Source organism: Hyla sarda, chromosome 4 (assembly GCF_029499605.1).
Source record: "Hyla sarda isolate aHylSar1 chromosome 4, aHylSar1.hap1, whole genome shotgun sequence".
NCBI classification, from domain to species: Eukaryota; Metazoa; Chordata; class Amphibia; order Anura; family Hylidae; genus Hyla; species Hyla sarda.
This window is the reverse complement of record NC_079192.1, coordinates 402,253,484-402,268,754: the sequence shown is the minus strand read 5'-3', so window position 1 is coordinate 402,268,754 and position 15,271 is coordinate 402,253,484. Positions and strand designations below refer to the sequence as shown.

General features: G+C 42.6%; 1 protein-coding gene across 1 annotated transcript in view; it reads right to left on the bottom strand.

Moving 5' to 3' along the window:
- The window catches only part of EFCAB6 (EF-hand calcium binding domain 6), a 186,794-nt gene that overhangs the window by 32,624 nt on the left and 138,899 nt on the right, over positions 1–15,271 (bottom strand). The window contains exons 20-22 of the mRNA XM_056517381.1: positions 12,828–12,924; positions 10,140–10,258; positions 1,003–1,230 (exon numbers count right to left, since the gene is read on the bottom strand). Coding sequence (XP_056373356.1) covers positions 1,003–1,230; positions 10,140–10,258; positions 12,828–12,924 — 444 coding nt within the window. The remainder of the gene's footprint in view (positions 1–1,002; positions 1,231–10,139; positions 10,259–12,827; positions 12,925–15,271) is intronic.

Sequence of the window (15,271 nt, the reverse complement as noted above, 5' to 3'; positions counted from 1 at the left end):
TCATCCCACCATTAGAACTGTCCCATAATCAGGATTGTACCACCATCAGAATTGTTCCGCCCACAGGATTGTTCCTCCATCAGAACTGTCCCATCAACAGGATTGTACCAATAACAGGATTGTCCTACCATCAGAATTTTCCCACCATCACCATCTAGATTGCTGCCAAGTAGGCCCATAGATCGGTCTATATTATAATTGTCCCACTACTCGGATTATACCACCATTGGAATTGTGCCACCACCAGGATTGTCCAACAATTAGAAATTGTTCCACCACTAGGATAGTCCCACTTTCAGAACTGTATCAGAATCATCTTACCATCAGAATCATCCCAACATCAGAATTGTCCCACCATCAGAAATGTCATACCAACAGGATTGTCCCACCATCAGAATTTTTCTACCATCAGAATTGTCCCACCAACAGGACTGTACCACCATTAGAATTGTCCCACCATCAGAATTGTGCCACCACCAGGATTGTCCAACAATTGGAAACTGTTCACCACTAGGATAGTCCCACTATCAGAATCGTCCCACCATTAGAATTGTCCCACAGATATGTCACACCAACAGGTTAAACTTCACATTCTTGCATCTACCTTGGTGAGTGCTGGGCCTTCTTTATACATTATAGCATCTTTGCCTCGCGCACCACCACCATTGCGGAAGTGCCGACCACCTACACCCACACCAACAGGTTTGTCCAACCATCAGAATTTTTCTACCATCAGAATTGTCTCACCATCAGAATTGTCCCACCATCAGAATTATCCAACCATCAGAATTGTCCCACAATGACCATGATCACCATTAGGAATGTTGCTAAAAAGGCCCGTAGGTTTGTAAAAGTACAGCAGACTGGTGACAGATTGGGTGCCCTGATTTGGACACTGCATGGGGCTCCAGTAGTCATGCCTCAAATAATGTCCCCAGCAGTGCTGCTACTCTAGGCCATACATTTTGCATTGGTTCCCTGGAAATATCTTAAGGGTCTCACTTGATCTGCTGTTCTATATCTTTAATGTTCAGGGCTCGGGTTTGGTGCTTGTGAAACTCATGCATCTCCTGATGGATCTTCTGCTGGGAGCTGTAGTGCTTCTCCAGAGCCTGGTGGTTGTCTTCTACTATCCGTCTGCTCGGACCACTGTCTCCACTGGCAAAATTCACGCCAAGTTTCTGGAGGAATTCTTGATGGGTGAGATGACCTTTGCCTTCTGGATCATACCTGGGAAGATAACATTCACAAGATCTTTGTGATACTAAATTTTAGGACAAAAAAAGAAAGAAAAACAACCAAAAAATCTAAACTTGGACCTATCCTTACTTATTTAAAGAGTACCTCCTGATCTTGTTAAATTTTATAATCCTCCCAGTTCACTGCCCCCATCATGATAAACCACCCCTGCCTTTATTTTTATAATTTTTTTAGTTTTCTACCTTTATATTGCTCTGTATTTTCTGCTCAGTCTCAGTCAGATTCACAGACTGGGAAGGGGCATTCCCCAGCAGGTGTGACATCATCTGAAGCCATATAGGGGAGAACTTCCTCCCTCACTCTACTACACACAACCCAGAGCAGTTCAGTGTGAGATGAGCTATGATTGGCTAAGGCTGCACACACCCCCCTCAGCACTCCAGACTGCATTTCCTGATTTTGGACTTCTGCCAGGCCAGCAGGAGTCCAAAGTCTATTCAAGAGCTGGGGGAAATGTGCTCTGGACAAGTAGGGAGACACCTAGTGGCAGCTTTTTTAAACACAAATAAAACATAGAAAACTTCATGTTTTTTTAAACAAAATACATTGGAAAGATTTTTTATTTCCCATAAGGAGTGTAATAGCAAAAATTAGTTTTAATGACAGTGACCATTTAAGGTTTTTCATGACAATAAGCTGATGACAAAGTCCTGACCCCAAACCCCCCTCGCTGGGACGCCCAGCGATCATATATAATATGTGAAGAAACCTGTGTTCAATTTCCCTGCAGCGCCACCCCAGGAGACATAAAGTATAACATTGTGTCCATTCCAATCAGATGCATTTTTTATCAGCTCTCTACTCTGGCCAAAAGATAAGGTTCTGAACATAGAACCCCCCCCCCCCCCCCCCCTCTATTAGATTAGAATGCCCTAATAGCCTGTACAATATGTATAATCCTACAAAATGCATCTAGGGTAGTGTTTTCTAACCAGTGTGCCTCCAGCTGTGGCAAAACTACAACTCCCAGCATGCCTTGACAGCCGTCAGCAGTTTGGAGACCACTGTTCTACAGGGTAATATTGTAATTTTTGTTCCTATAAGCCACTGTTTATATAGCACAATGGTACATCCTATTATATGGGAATTGAAGCTTTAGCAGGTAATGTTGACTTCAGAAACACAGCTTACAAACTACCACATTTGTCATAATTTTTGTGTAATATTAGTCGGTGACTAAAGCCCCTACATCTGGATCTAAGCTTTAAAGGAGTACTCCGGTATAAATAAACTTATCCCCCATCCTAAGGAGAGGGGATAAATGTCAGATCGCAGGGGTCCGACTGCTGGGACCCCCTGCAGTCTCCTGTACGGGGCCACAGCTTTCCGTCTTAATAGAGGGTGCCCACCAATGCAGAAAGCAGCGGCTGACATCCTCCCTCCACACACCCCGTCAATGCATTTATATGGGAGAGCCGGATTGCTGCACTCGGGAATCTCCGGCATTCCCCTAGAGCTGCATGGAGGGAGCATTTAGCATGGAGGGAGCATTTAGAAGAAGAGCGTGAAGTCTCCTGGCGATCTGACACTTATCCACTATGCTTAGAATAAGGGATAAGTTTTATATCCCTATAAGTAATCCTATAAGATCCTATAAGCCCCACCATCTTATGAGTTCTAAAGATTACATCTTAAATGTACTTTTAGGTTACTTTTTACGCTATGATCCAAATACGTTTTTCAGCCATTTTTGGGTTGGTTTAGGTGTGTTTCTTTTACCACGCTGTACATCGTTGTCTTTAATCATTGTCTTTCATTTTCTATGTGACCTCGCTTGCTTCATGTCACCATAAGTACCATCCTGCACCATTGTTTGTTGTTCAGAATAAAAAAATTAGTTTAGAAATACAGTTGTGGGTGAGTGCTACGTTTTCCCTATCTTTTATGATCCTAGTCATAAGCGCTTATGACTAGGACCTTGCCAGGTCGAAACCTGTCAAGCTGATGCAATGCTGTTTTTGTGCTGCTGGTTATGCGTTTTTAATGCTCTACAAATGAAGGATATTGACTTTTTTACACTAATTCTGTGCTGGATTTCCCTCAGAATAAAGAAATTTGTTCGGAAATACAGCAGTGGGTGAATGCTACGTTTCCCCTATCTACTATGATCTTAGTCATAAGCACTTATGACTAAGACCTTGCCAGGTCGAAACCTGTCAAGCTGATGAAATGCTGTTTTTGTCCTGCTGATTATGCATTTTTAATGCTCCATGAAGGAAAGAGATTGACTTTTTTTACACTGATTTCGTGCTGGACTATGCTCAGTATAAAGACATTGGTTTGGAAATACATTGGTGGGTTCCTCTTGTGGTGGCCCAGTACAGGAGTTAGACCCCTGTATCCTTGCTGCCCTATCAGGCAGCCTTCTTCCAGTGTCTCCTGGGCCCCCAACACCTGTCCTCTTATGTATATATATTTTCTGCCATGTGTTATACTGTAAAATGTATATAAGAGTGTTATTACTTTAAGAAATGTTAACATGTGATCACCAGTTGTCATGTGAGTTGTCATGTGAGTGTATCAGTAACCATGTGACCTAAAGGTGACCAATGGGACCCCTCCTAGTCTCCCCCATATAAGCCCTTTGTAGAGCTAGCTCTTTCTCTTATGCTCTTTCTGCTGAGGTCCAGTGCAGTCCAGTCCTAGAGTGTGTCTGGAGTCCATAGGAGGCCTCAAGTCCGTCCTGCAGCCACAAGCCTTCAAGTCTACAAGTAAATTACAGTCACAGCTTAGTCAGTCTCAAGTCAAGTCAGTCACAGTCATCTATTGTCAAGTCAGAGTGGCCTGCACTAAATTGTCCAAATCTACTGCAAGTTCCAGCAAGCCCTTAAGGTCTCTGAAGTCCCTGGTCACCCCTGTGGCCCTGGCTGAACTCTATAGACTGTTCCATCTGTCTACCCTCAGTAAAGCTACCATTATCCGTAACTTGGTGTCGGAGTCATTATTTGCCCCCGTGCCTAGCCCAGGATCCAGTGGTATACCTTCGGGTGGTATTGAGGATAAACCATGCCCTGGCGTCACAAATACAAGGGGTTAATGCCATCTGCCCCTAAGGCAATTCCATCTGCCCTGCATCTCACACGCTCTACGACACTTCTATCTATTATTATTTCAGTCATAAGCGCTTATGACTAAGACCTTGCTAGGTCGAAATGTGAAAAGGTGATGCAATGCTGTTTATGTGTCATTTAAAGGGGTACTCTGGTGGAAAAAAAATGTTTTTAAATCAACTGGTGCCAGAAAGTTAAACAGATTTGTAAATTACTTCTATAAAAAAATCAGTTGATTAAAAAAATTAGTTTCCCCCCGGAGTACTTCTTTAATTCTCTATGCATGAAGGAGATTGACGTTTTTAACCGTGATTTAGCGCTGGACTACTCTTTCCAGTTCATGCTGGGTTCATCCTACTAATAGGTAAGCTGGTTTACGCTTTGTGTTGGGCATTTAAAAAGGTAACTGCACAGACAACCTCAATTTTTAGGTTTTGGTCAAGGAAAGGCTTCATCATAAATACTTTGCTGTAGGTATTTTCTTTGCACGCTTCACTTTTTCGTGACATCTGAAGTAAACGTTGTTTACCGATTTTCCGAATAGAACTTCTGTGTTGTTGACTGACTGCTGAGCGGCACATTGTGACAAAATCAGATATGGAATTTTAAGTGCTGCCTATTTTTTATTTATTTTTTTTATTTCCATCTCGGTGAAAGATTTATATCAACCAAGAATGTCAAACCCTTTATAATAAAAAATAAATAAATAAATATATATATATATATATATATATATATATATATACAGTATAAAACACTTTACCTAATTACAAGTTACAACAAAGCTGAGGTCTTCAATGAAGAACAGATTTAAAGGTTTTACAAACCAGAATGTGATTTTTTTTATTTTAATTTTTTTGTAACATTTCTCTCAAAGATTTCACACCAGGGATGGAATGTTAATATATTGGATGTAATGGGAAATTGAATTGCAAAGTATAATAAATGCATTAAAATCCTAGTTTAAATATGTTAGGAATGTGCATACGCAGTCCTAAAAAAAAAAAAAAATCTACAATTTGCATTAAATATATCTCGATTTTTCTCTATTATGCTCAGATAATGCATGTGCCCTGTATTGGAAGCTCTGATAACACTTCAGTCCCTGAATCCAAGGCCATTCTACATGGGGGGGGGGGGGAGAATTTAGCGTTGTTTTTTTGGTCTTAAAATTTTTTGGCGGTAAATTGCGCAAAATAATTGGTGTATGTTCTTTTTTTTCAATAAGTAGTGTGGTTGAGGAGCTTTCCCTTGATTTATCAAATAAGACCATTTTAAATTGTCACAAATTTTTGCGCAATTAGGGTAGGTTCACGCCCCCTGAGGAAGCTCGACGGAGCGTAACATATGTAGGGGTGGCATGTCTCTGGGTAAGATCTCTTGTACTCATTTGATACTGGACTTCACTTTACTAATGCACTTTACTATCTTTGTACTACCTCAAGGCATATTGATTGTTTATATATACTAGTGTATTAGTTTACTTGTACCTATGCATATTGTCACTTATTAACGGCCCCACTTATTAAAGGGTACCTCTCATCAAATAAACTTTTGATATATTTTAGATTAATGAATGATGAATAACTTTCCAATAGCATGTTAATGAAAAATATGCTTCTTTCTATTGTATTTTTCCCAATCAGTCCTGTCAGCAAGCATTTCTGACTCATGCTGGAGTCCTAAACACTCAGAGCTGCCAGCCTGCTTTGTTCACAGCCAAACAGGCTGTGAACAAAGCAGGCTGGCAGCTCTGAGTGTTCTCCTTTGTGAACAAAGCAGACTGGCAGCTCGTAGTGTTTAGGACTCCAGCATGAGTCTGAAATGCTTGCTGCCAGGACTGGTAGGGAGACCCCTAGTGGTCATTTCTTCAAAGTGGAAAATTAAATAGAAAGAAGCATATTTTTTTAATAACATGCAATTGTGAAGTTATTCTGCATACATTAATCTATAATATATCAAAAGATTTTTTTTGGATGAGAGGTACCCTTTAACGACCTTGTGCCATCATTTATTTGATATGCTTTTAAATGTATGTACTTTTTGCTAATAAAGATTTATTTGTTATATTTTCAGAATGATATCTGTGTATTAGTGTTCTTCTTGTTTGGGGTATATAGTATTCATTAGATGCTAGTGTTTATTTACCCTGCAATGGTTTTATCCTGCAGGATGTTTTTTGGAGTATGCCATTAGGGTAGGGTCACACGTAGCGTTTCGGACCATCCCTAGAGTGAGCCTTCTTCTGTGCCCGTGCGTCCTGCTTTGCTCTGCTCGTAGCAGCAATTCGCCGCTACGAGCAGATACAAGCGCATTTTTCTCACAGACATCGCGGCCGACCCCCCCAATCTTGCTTGTACGTGTCAACTCGCAAATCACTGTGTGTCTGCTCGTAACGGCAGCATGGGCACAGCAGGAGGCACACTTTAGGGACCGTCAGTAGCACATCCGCAGCGTCAAATATGCTGCGGTTGCGCTACGTGTGACCCTACCCTACAATCTCACTCAAGCCGGGACCACACTTTGGAACATGTTTAGATCTAAGCTATTCAAAATACATAGAATGATAAAGTATTGTATAGATCTTTGTCTACTGTGTTAATAATGAGCTTCATCTAGGTCAGTGGTCTCCAACCTGCAGACCTCCAGATGTTGCAAAACCACAACTCCCAGCATGCCCGGACAGCCGTTGGCTGTCCGGGCATGCTGGGAGTTGTAGTTTTGCAACAACTGGAGGTCTGCAGGTTGGAGACCACTGATCTAGGTATAGGTGTAGCAGAGTTTTCCAACCAGGGTGCCTTCAGCTGTTGCAAAATTACAACTTCTATGGAGAAAGGTGCCATCTCTGAACTGTATTAGCGGAGGCATGTTCTGCCGGCACCCGCTGGCTGTGTAATGTCTGCAGAAAAATTTCCGGGCGGATAGTCTACAAAAAAATCTGACGTATGAACATACCCTTAGGGTACGTTCAGGTGAGCAGATTTTCGCAGCGGATTTCGCTGCGGATCCGCCGCTGAAGGACCTCCTATAATGCTGGCTTTACATGTACGAGCAGACACACTGCGATGCGCGAGTCGCACGTCGCGGCAGATCATTGAGCAGGGGGAGCGGCCACGATGTGTGCAAGTACACGACGCATGCGCGGCGACTCGCACATCATTTCAGTGTGTCTGCACGTAGAGGCGTATTGCCGCTCCGAGAAGGCACATGTAAAGCCAGCATATAGAGGTCCTTCAGCGGCAGATCTGCAGCGTAAAATCCGCTGCAAATCCGCTCGTCTGATCGTACCTTAAGGGTCGGTTCACAGGTGCCTATTTTTTGCTGCAGCAGATTCTGCTACTCATTGAAGTAAATGGGCAGCAAAATCTAAGGGTGCATTCACACATGCATATTTTTGATGCAGATTTGAATCTGCAGATTTTGTTGGCCAGTGACTTCAATGGGCATCCAAATCTGCTGAAGAGTATGTTGACACCACATACAGGATCTGCTGCATATTTTTGCTGCATATTTTGTGCAGCTGATTTTGCCACCTATTAAAGTTAATGGGTAAAGAAATCAGCTACACAAAATATGCAGCAGATCCTGTATGTGTGAATGTACCCTAAGGGTGCGTTCCCACAGGGCGTATACGCAGCGTATTTGACGCTGCGCAAAATGTATGGCAGCAGCGGGAAATAAGCTGCGTATCCCTTGCTCACTATACACACAGGGCTTTCCGGCGGCAGCCCTATGTGTGTAGTGAGTTTTGGAGGCGGGGCCGCGCGTCACAGTCACGCCGGCACACGGCCCCGCCTCCAAAACTCACTACACACATAGGGCTGCCGCCGGAAAGCTCTGTGTGTATAGTGATCAAGGGATACGCAGCGTATTTCCCGCTGCTGCCATACATTTTGCGCAGCGTCAAATACGCTGCATATACGCCCTGTGGGAACGCACCCTAAGGGTGTACAGTATCCTGTGCAGATTTGAAGCGCAGGATTTTCTGCTGCAGATTTCAATGTAAACTAAATGACTGAGCACCGCTTCTAATCTGCAGTTACAAATAATTGGCATCAAATCTGCGCAGGATCCTGTACGTGTGAATAGACCCTAAAGGGGTATTCCAAGTTTTTTTTTTCCAGCCTTTGAGCCCATAATTAGAGATGAGCGAACTTACAGTAAATTCGATTCGTCACGAACTTCTCGGCTCGGCAGTTGATGTCTTTTCCTGCATAAATTAGTTCAGCTTTCCGGTGCTCCCGTGGGCTGGAAAAGGTGGATACAGTCATAGGAGACTCTTTCCTAGGACTGTATCCACCTTTTCCAGCCCACCGGAGCACCGGAAAGCTGAACTAATTTATGCAGGAAAAGGCAGCAACCGCCGAGCCGAGAAGTTCGAGACAAATCGAATTTACTGTAAGTTCGCTCATCTCTACCCATGATGCCAAGTTATAATACTGTGTACCTCCATGTGCCGCCTTTTCCCATATGCATGTACAGGACCCACACCCAGAAGTGCTGTAGAGCAAGTTTTGGCCAGAGACAATCAGTCATAAGTCACATGGTCTCCAGGGGGGGCGTGGCTATGCTGCAGTGGGTAGGCAGATAACATTACATCAGTAATTCCCTTCCACCCTGCTATCCACCCACCCACTGCAGTATGGTCACGCCATGTGACTTATGAAACACTGCCTCTTGCCACATGGAATGCTGGGAAAGGTCAGAGACAACAGTAAAATAAAAAAATTAAAAAAAATTCACTACAGGGTGTGGGTCATGTGCATAAAAAAACGGGACAAAGCTGTGCACAGAGGTAATAGAAATAAATTACACAGTATTATAACTTCATGGTCTCAAAGGCTGAGGAAATGGGAAAAACCCTTTAGGGCTTGTTCTCACAAGTGGATTTCCTTTTCAAAATCGCAGCATGTTTCCAGCTGCACGTTTGAAAGGGATGGGCTCTCCGCAGCAGATTTTCAACAGCGAAATCTCCACTGTGAAAAATCTGCCGCAGAAACCCATTGAGGTCAATAGGGTCTGTGGCAGATTTTTAACAGTGTAGATTCCGCTGCTGAAAATCTACTGCAAAAAGCCCATGGAGAGCCCGCCCCCTTCAAACTCGCAGCGGGAAACATGCTGCGAGTTTGAAACAAAAAACACTTGTGTAAAGGGGTACTCCGGCGCTAAGACATCTTATCCCCTATCCAAAGGATAGGGGATAAGATGCCTGATCGCGGGGGTCCCGCTGCTGGGGACCCCCGTGAGCTGTCACGCCCCCTCCATAGGTTTGCATTGAGGGGACGGAGCGTGACATCACACGGGGGCGGAGCCGTGACGTCACTATGTTCCGTCCCCGTGATCGCCAGTAATCAGACCCGAGCACGCTCCGGGGGCTGATTCTAACGAGGTGCGGCATGGAAGATCACGGGGGTCCCCGGCAGCGGGACCCCCGCGATCAGGCATCTTATCCCCTATCTTTTGTATAGATAAGATGTCTTAGTGCCGGAGTACCCCTTTAAGGGGGATAACCCAAGATTAAAGGATATTCCTATATTAGTAAGATAATGGGTCTGCCCATTGCTCCATCCAATGTCAATGGGATGTTCCAAAATAGGCAATTGCAGCACTTGGCAATGGTTAAAATCGAGCATGGGTACTAGAGGCCAAACTCAGTAGATGGTGGGGGTCACAGTCAGACTCCAGATATCCCCATTATGACTTTTTTGCTTTACACACACACACATATATATATATATATAAATAAACATATATATATATATATATATATATATATATATATATATATATATATATGTGTATATATATATTTAGGTCTACTGAACCCACCTGTGCCAGAGTTTTTCGAATTCATTCTTTGTAATAGGAAGAGAGAATCTATATAAAACATTTCTCAAATCTTTCTTCTGAATGATGCCGTTCCCCTCGCTGTCGATTTCACAGAAAGTCTAGAGAGCAGGATCAGCAGAAAAGCAGAATAAAAATGTCATTATATGGTAAAGTGATGTTGAGGAACAGAACTGGCAGAAGCATAAATCAATGATAGACTTTTATCATGCCGCTCCATACGTTACAATGAAAATAATGGCACCTCAATTTTTCTTTTCCAGATACTTTACTCAAATATATAATTCCGTGCTTGGACTTCCTGTCATGTGATCTTAGCGATTATGATCACATGACAGGAAGTCTATGTACAGAAGTCAGCTAGTGCCAGTATGGCATCCCCCATATCATTTATTGATCAGAGGTTGGAAGATCCAGAAAGATGTATATTAGTGAATGTCTATTTCTAGAATTTGTCTATTTCTATGTCTAGAATTTTTTTAATCTAAAGACAGAGACGTAACTTAAAGGGGTACTCTGGGATACCCCGTGTGGATAAGGCATAAGTTGTTTTTCACCAGACAACCCCTTAAAGGGGTTATCCAGGAAAAAACTGTTTTATATATATCAACTGGCTCCAGAAAGTTAAACAGATTTGTAAATTTCTCCCATAAAAAAATCTTATTTCTGTCAGTACTTATGAGCTGCTGAAGTTGAGTTGTTCTTTTCTGTCTAAGTGCTCTCTGATTAAACGTGTCTCGGGAACTGTCCTCTGATGTCATGACCACAGTGCTCTCTGCTGACCTCTGCTGTCCATTTTAGGAACTGTCCAGAGCAGCATATGTTTGCTATGGGGATTTTCTCCTGCTCTGGACAGTTCCTACAATGGACAGCAGAGGTCAGCAGAGAGCACTGTGCTCATGACATCAGAGGAAATGCATTTCTTTTTTGGATTTCTCTTGAGTATACAGCCGCTAAAAAGTACTGGAAGGATTAAGATGTTTTAATAGAAGTGATTTACAAATCTGTTTAACTTTCTGGCACCAGAAGATTAAAAAAAAAAAAAGTTTTCCACGGGAGTACCCCTTTAACCTTTGTATAGGTCTGTCAGCTGTTTGACAGAATCGCTTTAAAATGATGCAATGTACAATTTTTTGTTTTTAGTCCAGAACTACCATATCTTGACATAATATAACATCAAAGATCCGAGGTAGTTGGGTTCCTTAAAGGGGTACTCCGGTGGAAACCTTTTTTTTTTTTTTTTTCTAAATTAACTGGTGCCACAAACAGATTTGTAAATTACTTCTATAAAAAAAATCTTAATCCTTCCAGTACTTATTAGCTGCTGAATATTACAGAGGAAATTCTTTTCTTTTTGGAACACAGAGCTTTCTGCTGACATCATGACCACAGTGCTCTCTGCTGACATCTCTGTCCATTTTAGGAACTGTCAAGAGCAGCATATGTTTTCTATTGGGAATTTTCTCCTACTCTGGACAGTTCTTAAAATGGACAGAGGTGTCAGCAGAGAGCACTGTGGTCATGATGTCAGCAGAGAGCTCTGTGTTCCAAAAAGAAAATAATTTCCTCTGTAGCATTCAGCAGCTAATAAGTACTGGAAGGGTTAAGATTCATTTAATAGAAGTAATTTACAAATCTGTTTAACTTTCTGGCACCAGTTGATAAAAAAATAAAAATAAAAAGGTTTCCACCGGAGTACCCCTTTAAAGGACACTACTACTGTGTCCACAAGTGGGGTCAGTGCTCTGTTTTTTTAAATACAGAGCAGCAAATCTTGGTCCTCCATACTGTTAGGGCTCATTCACACTATGGAGATATTCTGGGCAGAGATTCCATTTGTAGTGGGCGCTGGCAAAACAAGTGAACCTGAACCCAAAGAGGCGACTAGAATACCCTAATTTAAGTGTTTCCAAACCAGGGTGACTCCAACTAGAATACCCTATTTTAAAGGGGTAGTCCAGTGCTGAAAAACGTATCCCCTTTCCTAAGGATAGGGGATAAGTTTCAGATCACGGGGGGGGGGGGGGTCCGACCAATGGGGCCCCACGCGATCTCCTGTAAGGGGCCCCGTCTCGCAGCCAAATAGCGGGTGTCGACCACCGCACGAAGCGGCGACCGACACCCCCCCTCAATCCAGCACTATGGAGGAGGCGGAGATTGCCCAAGGCAGCGCTCCGGCTCTGCCATAGAGTTGTATTGAGGGGGCGTGTCAGACGCCGCTTCGTGTGGTGGTCAACACGCCCCCTTCCCGCGGGCTGCTGGGGCCCCCTACAGGAGATCGCGGGGGGCCCCAGCGGTCGGACACCCTGCGATCTGAAACTTATCCCCTATCCTTAGTATAGGGGATAAGTTTTTCAGCACTGGATATCTCCTTTAAGTGCTTCCAAACTTCCAGCTGTTGCAAAACCACAACTCCCAGCATGCCTGGACAGCCAAAGGCTGTCCAGGCATGCTGGGAGTTGTAGTTTTGCAAGAGCTGGAAGTTTGGATGAGTTCCTCGTATGACAGAAGGGGAACATTTTGACCATTCATGGCGCGTATTTTAGGTTGCCGGTTGGTATAAATCTGTCTTCGCCAGCTGAGAAGCGCGTCCTGGAGAACCCGAGGTGTTGGCGCAGGGCTGCTGACGCTGTGAACAAGCGCTGGATTAATGAATGTCACACATTTTACCTTGGCTAAGTCGTGCCATCTGCCTTGTGCCTTTGTAAGGAGATAGTAATGAGCCTGCTCGCAGGCCAGATCGGCGCAGTCCTGGCTTTGTTTGGGCCTTCGAGATATGAAAAAAAAAAAAGAGTCGGTATTAATTAACAAAGACGTATTCATGCGAGAGCTGGAGGCTGAGCCGCCGCTGCAATATGTCAGCCTGGGCACCGACGTCATTTATCCTGCAATGCAGCAATTTTATTTCAATATAAATACAAATGGAAGAAGGATTTTAAAAATAAGTTTAGCGGACAGGAAGCGCTTCGTCTTCATCGCTAATAGGGACCGCCACAGGAAGTGCAGAAAATAAAGGTAACTTGGTGCAGTAGCAGCCAGAGCTCATTTAAATAAAGAATCAAGCAATTCATGCATTAAAGGGGTACTCCGGTGGAAAACTTTATTATTATTTTTTTTTAAGTCAACTGGTGCCAGAAAGTTAAAGGGGTACTCTGGTGAAAAACTTTATTTATTTATTTATTTATTTTTTAAATCAACTGGTGCCAGAAAGTTAAACAGATTTGTAAATTACTTCTATAAAAAAAAAAATCTTAATCCTTCCTGTACTTATTAGCTGCTGAATACTACAGAGGAAATTCTTTTCTTTTTTGAAACACAGAGCTCTCTGCTGACATCACGAGCACAGTGCTCTCTGCTGACATCTCTGTTCCTAAAATGGACAGAGATGTCAGCAGAGAGCACTGTGGTCGTGATGTCAGCAGACAGCTCTGTGTTTCAAACGGAAAATAATTTCCACTGTAGTATTCACCAGCTAATAAGTACAGGAGGGATTAAGATTTTTTTTATAGAAGTAATTTACAAATCTGTTTAACTTTCTGGCACCAGTTGATTTAAAAAAAAGTTTTTCACCGGCTTACCCCTTTAAACAGATTTGAAATTACTTCTATTAAAAAAAATCTAAATCCTTCCAGTACTTATTAGCTGCTGAATGCTATAGAGGAAATTGTTTTCTTTTTGGAACACAGAGCTCTCTGCTGACATCACGCCCACAGTGCTCTCTGCTGACATCTCTGTCCATTTTAGGAACTGTCCAGAGCAGCATATGTTTTCTATGGGGATTTTGTTCTGCTCTGGACAGTTCCTAAAATGGACAGAGATGTCAGCAGAGAGCACTGTGCTCGTGATGTCAGCAGAGAGCTCTGTGTTTCAAAAAGAAAATAATTTCCTCTGTAGTATTCAGCAGCTAATAAGTACTGGAAGGATTAAGATTTTTTAATAGTATAATAATAATTTACAAATCTGCTTAACTTTCTAAAAACCAGTTGATTTAAAAAAAAAAAAAAAAAAAAATTCCACCGGAGTACCCCTTTAACTTGGTTTCTAAGAGAACCAATCAATAACACGTCATATAAACACATCTATCTACAGAAGATTGTCTTCAGACTTACAGCATTAGTCTATGAGTATAAGTCTAAGTATAAGTCTATAGCGATCGGTCGGGGTCTGAACACACTGACCCTGACAAATCAAAACTTTTGACATGTCTCTAGAGCAGTGGTCTTCAACCTGCGGACCTCCAGATGTTGCAAAACTACAACTCCCAGGATGCCCGGACAGCCGTTGGCTGTCCGGGCATGCTGGGAATTGTAGTTTTGCAACATCTGGAGGTCCGCAGGTTGAAGACCACTGCTGTAGAGCAATGACTCCAAACAAAACAGCAATGTAAAAACTGCAAGCTGAGCCATACAATCATGCAACCCCAAAAGACAAAAAGCAAAAACGAGATTGCTGTAAAATTTATAATACCTGCAAATAAGAACACATTGATTAGAAAGCAGGAGAATGCATATAGATGCCTGCCAAATACTCTGCCTGGAGCCAAACACCCACATACCCCAACATACTTTTCGCACTAGGGCTTCGTCAGGGGGTGTGGGTGGGTGCCCCTGATGAAGCCCTAGCGTGAAATGAACGTTGGGATATATAAACCTTAGTGAGAAATGTACTTTGGGGAACTTGGGTGTTTGGCTTCAGGCAGAGTATTTGGCAGGTATCTATACGCGTTCCCCTACTTCCTAACATGTGTGTTCTTTGTATATTTTACAGTACTCTCTTACGTGTCATTCTTTTTTTGTAACTATGTATCCAGCTGTTATCAATAGTATACTTTACTTGTAACGCAGCCATTTATGTATTTTGTGGGATAGCATCCGTAACACATCACCGTGCGTGATCTTTATAGTTTACCTGCCGCTGCCATCATACAGTTCCCTGTAAACCTAGTCTTCGTGCCTCTTTTCCTCTCTATGCCCTTTTATCTATTTTTATGTATGTTATCAATAAAATTTGTACAATTTTCTAATTCTTCGTGGTTGGGGCCTTTTCTTTTGGGGATGTACACTGCTCAAAAAAATAAAGGGAACACTCAAACAACACAATGTAACTCCAAGTCA